This window comes from Branchiostoma belcheri, unplaced genomic scaffold, assembly GCF_001625305.1.
Source record: "Branchiostoma belcheri isolate BF01 breed outbred unplaced genomic scaffold, Haploidv18h27 scaffold38, whole genome shotgun sequence".
NCBI classification, from domain to species: domain Eukaryota; kingdom Metazoa; phylum Chordata; class Leptocardii; order Amphioxiformes; family Branchiostomatidae; genus Branchiostoma; species Branchiostoma belcheri.
This window is the reverse complement of record NW_017803998.1, coordinates 126,803-131,050: the sequence shown is the minus strand read 5'-3', so window position 1 is coordinate 131,050 and position 4,248 is coordinate 126,803. Positions and strand designations below refer to the sequence as shown.

At 41.8% G+C, this 4,248-nt stretch overlaps 1 protein-coding gene across 1 annotated transcript in view; it reads left to right on the top strand.

Annotated features, from left to right (window-relative positions):
* Nucleotides 1-3,811, top strand: part of LOC109476461 (fibropellin-1-like) — an 18,719-nt gene extending 14,908 nt beyond the window's left edge. The window contains exons 15-17 of the mRNA XM_019777396.1: nucleotides 281-451; nucleotides 2,054-2,229; nucleotides 3,688-3,811. Coding sequence (XP_019632955.1) covers nucleotides 281-451; nucleotides 2,054-2,229; nucleotides 3,688-3,789 — 449 coding nt within the window. The 3' untranslated portion in view covers nucleotides 3,790-3,811. The remainder of the gene's footprint in view (nucleotides 1-280; nucleotides 452-2,053; nucleotides 2,230-3,687) is intronic.
* Nucleotides 3,812-4,248: the final 437 nt, after the last annotated feature.

The window sequence follows — 4,248 nt, the reverse complement described above, 5'->3', positions numbered from 1 at the left end:
GGTGACAGCACACCAATTTATATCAACTTAATTCATGCCATCACCAACGCAGAGTACGAATACAGGACAAAACAATACTCATTTTCACTTGAGGAAAGTCGTGCAAAGTGCCTTTCCCAACGGCACAAGATCGGTAGCATGTCAGGACTCGAACCCAGGAGTTCGCTGCCGCTACGCCACACAACCTTTTCCCGTCCTACTCCTAAAATGGTTTGGGTACCGGGTGTGTGTATGTGTAACAGGGGCTTTAGATAACAATGCCGTTCTTTTAAAATTACAGCCATACCATGTAAGAGTGGGTGGAGCGAATACAACAACAACTGCTACAAGCTGTTTAAAGACAAAGTCAGCTGGTCTACTGCAAACGGGAGGTGCAAACAACAGGGTGCGAATCTTGCTTCTGTCAGAAGCGCTGAAGAGAACAAGTTCATCGCACATCTCATCGAGGATGGTGGGTGCCGGTGATGCTTTATCAGCCGATAGTGTAATATAAGCCCTGGTCACAACCCGCCGTACGTGCTTTTTGTGCGTACGTTGTTTGGCAGGCTACGTCTGAAAACGTGGGGAAGGAGCGGCGTCGACGCACGTCACTCGCACGGTTGCGCAAGGTGTAAGAGTGTGGTCTGCACGCCAAGTCTGGCCGTGAGCGGTTGCGTGCATCGTTCGTTGCGCAAATGTTAAGTGAGTTTTACGTGCTTACAACGTACGATCTCTGTGCGATTGCAACTTTACCGTAAGGAGGCCGTACTCACACGTGCTTCTTACGGCGCACGCTCGTCACTCGTACTCGCACGCACGTGTGGTGAATCCGCAGGCCGCACGTAGAAAAAGTTTTACATGCACTTAAAGTTCTACGGCGTGTCTGCGCGCTCCCAAATCCGTAGGATTCCGTACGGAGGCGGTACTCACCACGCACGGATGCCCTACGTTTGCCCACGTTTTTGCACGTAAACAGCACGCAGAAGCACGTACGGCGGGTTGTGACCAGGCCTATACATATATGTAATTCTTTAGAAATTCTAAGGTCAAAGCTGTGTTAAAAAAAGCCTCTGAATCAAGTCCAAATATAAAATTTTAAATGTACCAAATGAGTGAATATTTATATATATTTTACACATTGATTCAATTGCGTCAATGAAGGTTAGACATTCAGGTAATCATCACCAATCATCGGACGGCTGCGGTAATTGGTAATACGATACGCCAAAAGCAGTTACTCAAGCAACTGGGTATGATTTTGGAATCGGTCAGACGTTTTAGCTAGTATCCACTAGCTTTCGTCAGTGACTGAGAGACCAGAGGAGAAATGCAGGTTTATAAGCACAAACTATTGATCGATATGCAGATAAAGTGAAGGCCGACCAGTATTATGCTCATCTGTTGCTGCCATTGTTTGTAATCCGGCAGTCTGGGGTGTTTATATGGTTCATGTTGTTATGATGGGCAAACCCCTATTAAAGACCGAAAGACACCAAAAAAAGTCTGTAAAATATATACAGATATCGGAAGTCAATATAGTCAATTGAAGTTTGGTCCAACCATAATTACATTACTGAGAAATTGAGTTTGTACGGCCTTCCAAAAGTGTCTTTTGAAAATTCTCTAGCAAGCTTCCCAATTGCCCTCCTTGGGCATCTCTATTTGCATCTCTATGTTTTATTTTTGCATTTCTGTGCTTCTTTCTGAGCTGACGTGCACATGCAAAAAAAAATGCAGAGATGCAAATCGCCTGCCAGTAATGGCTTGTGCTGACTTTTCAAAAGCAGGGCATTGAAATTTCGAATGTAACAGGAGAACCATGCATATTTATTGTAAATGTGTCTGTTAGCTGAGTAATACTATTCATGTCAATTTCAATCAGCTTTAGTCATATTTTGGTGTCGTGAGAACTTAACATCTGCTGAAAGTAGGGAGCACTTTCTTCCTTATGTGTGGACCGCTTGTTCACTTGCCTCATCTTAAGTATATCCATAGATAGTGACGACGACTGCTGTGCGAATAACAACTCTACGGATTGCCAAATTTTGAAATTATTATCTTTTTAAACTTCCAGCCCCTAAAGTAACCACGCACAGCCGTTATCTCGTGTGGTTTGGACTGACTCTAGATGGGCAGTGGAAGTGGACGGATGGTTCTCGCTTTTCTTACAAAAACTGGGCTCCGCATGAACCTGGCAGGAACATGCTTGGCTGGATCCGGACTGTAAAATGTGCCAACATGTACTCCAAGGTATGTCTTTTTTTCTTCCTGAAGTGTTAAAATCAAAGGCCGTCATCAAGCGTGCTCGACTCAGAACCAAGAGGTCCTGGGTTCGAGTCCTGACATGCCATGGATCTTGAATCGTGCTTTCCTCAATTTTTTCACGTCTTTCCTCAATTAACTCAAATGAAATTTGAGAAAATGAGTATTGTCTTGTCCTGTTTTTCGCCCTCTTCGTTGGTGGCGGCATAAAATAAGTTGATATTTTGAGTGTGCTGTCACCATGTCTAGTCATGAAATCTCGGAATATAAAAAAAAGGAACACTACGTATTGAGAAATTATAAGTTCAGGATCTCTAGGATGACACGGATAATGAAACCATTTGATATGGCATTATAAGTAATGGTACACAACGAATGTCATTAGATTTTATCTATATCTTCTTGAGTCACAGACAGACAGACAAGCAGACAACGGACAAACGCTAATGAAAACTTAACCTCAATGACAGACGCAATCAATAGTAACTAGAGGTCGGAGATCTCATGTATTCGTCCGAGGGACATTGTTCTAGACGAAGGAACGTTTTTGATACTAAAAAATCAATTTGGTCTAAAGTACAAAAGAATCTCCGTACCCCTTCTTTCCTTTTTTTTCAGTCTACGACAGTGTCGCAAAGTGTAATGAGAAAATGTAATGAAAGGAAAGAATCAGAACAGGGGGAGATTTATTGCTGTTTTCGTTTGTTGTTACGCTATGTTCTTTTATTCAATTTGCATCCTAACATTTGTATTTCCACATTTAGTATGTTCCAAATCTGTGCATGTTAATAAGTTTTTTTTTGGCCTTCATGTATTTTATCGCGCTTTTGCAATAAATTTAAGGTCTCCAGTGAAAGTCATGCATAAAAATTACTTGGTCTGGCCTTAAAATGTAGGGAATGACCTGCCTGACGCATGTCCACCTTTTCCCTTCCCCGCCCCAGTATTTATAGGACAGCCCCTCAATTGTAAGCAATTGATACCAGATGCGGCCGGGGACAGCTGTCCCCCATGTGAATCAATGCAGACGCTGGTGGGGGTAGTTCATTATATATCTAACACAAAAGGTCCACTGCAGCGACATAGGGACACCCCAAGAGGCCCGTTTTCGAACTTGACCTTGACCTCTACAATGATAGGTTGCCTACCAAAAATCATGAACATCTGTTAAAATATACTCGAGTTATTTTGCTAACAAGCCATAAACATAAAAAGTCCACTGCAGTGACGTACAGACCCCCCAAGAAGCCCAAACTTGCACTTGGCATTGACCTCTACAACTGTAATCTGCCTGCCAAAAATCATGGACGTGGAACAGTGCCTTCAAGAGTTATTCTGCTAAATCCTCAGTCACCCACAATCCGGCGAGACAATTTCATAGTCCTTCTGAAGAAGACAAAAAAACTATAATTTTACTGTGTTTAATCTTCGTACCATTTTCAACAGGACAGCAGTGCATGGCATCTCGGCGCAAAGGGGAAGAAAGGACAGTGGAACGACCTCAAATGCTCCAGCCACCATCCCTACGTTTGCAAGGCTCCTAAATGATAAAAAGGTGAAATCCTGCTAGATGAAGAAAAACCGCCACTAGTTGATTGTAGTGCTAAATGAAGACAATTTGGTGCTAAATGAAGCACCGCTATTGTAGCAAAAGGATTACAGGGTTCCTTGGTACAAGACATGTGCACTCTTACATGGTTTGATGTGTTTTTATTTAGCTTCATCACAAATAGGAGTTTTGAATGATCACCCTGTATTTAGTACCGTTGAAAAATTAAGTCATTTTGAGAAATGAAATCATTTGTGAACAATAATGACTTCTGTTAATTTCTCAGTAATTGTCATTCTACACATATAGTACAAAGAGTTCATGATTTGTCAAATTAAAATATGCATGTGCACATAACAACACAAAATGCACATTCTTAGGGTTATAGAAATTTTGGTAGTACATGTGTAGTAGGATCTTAACTAAAATCAATGGACGTAATTTTGAATTAAAGAAGT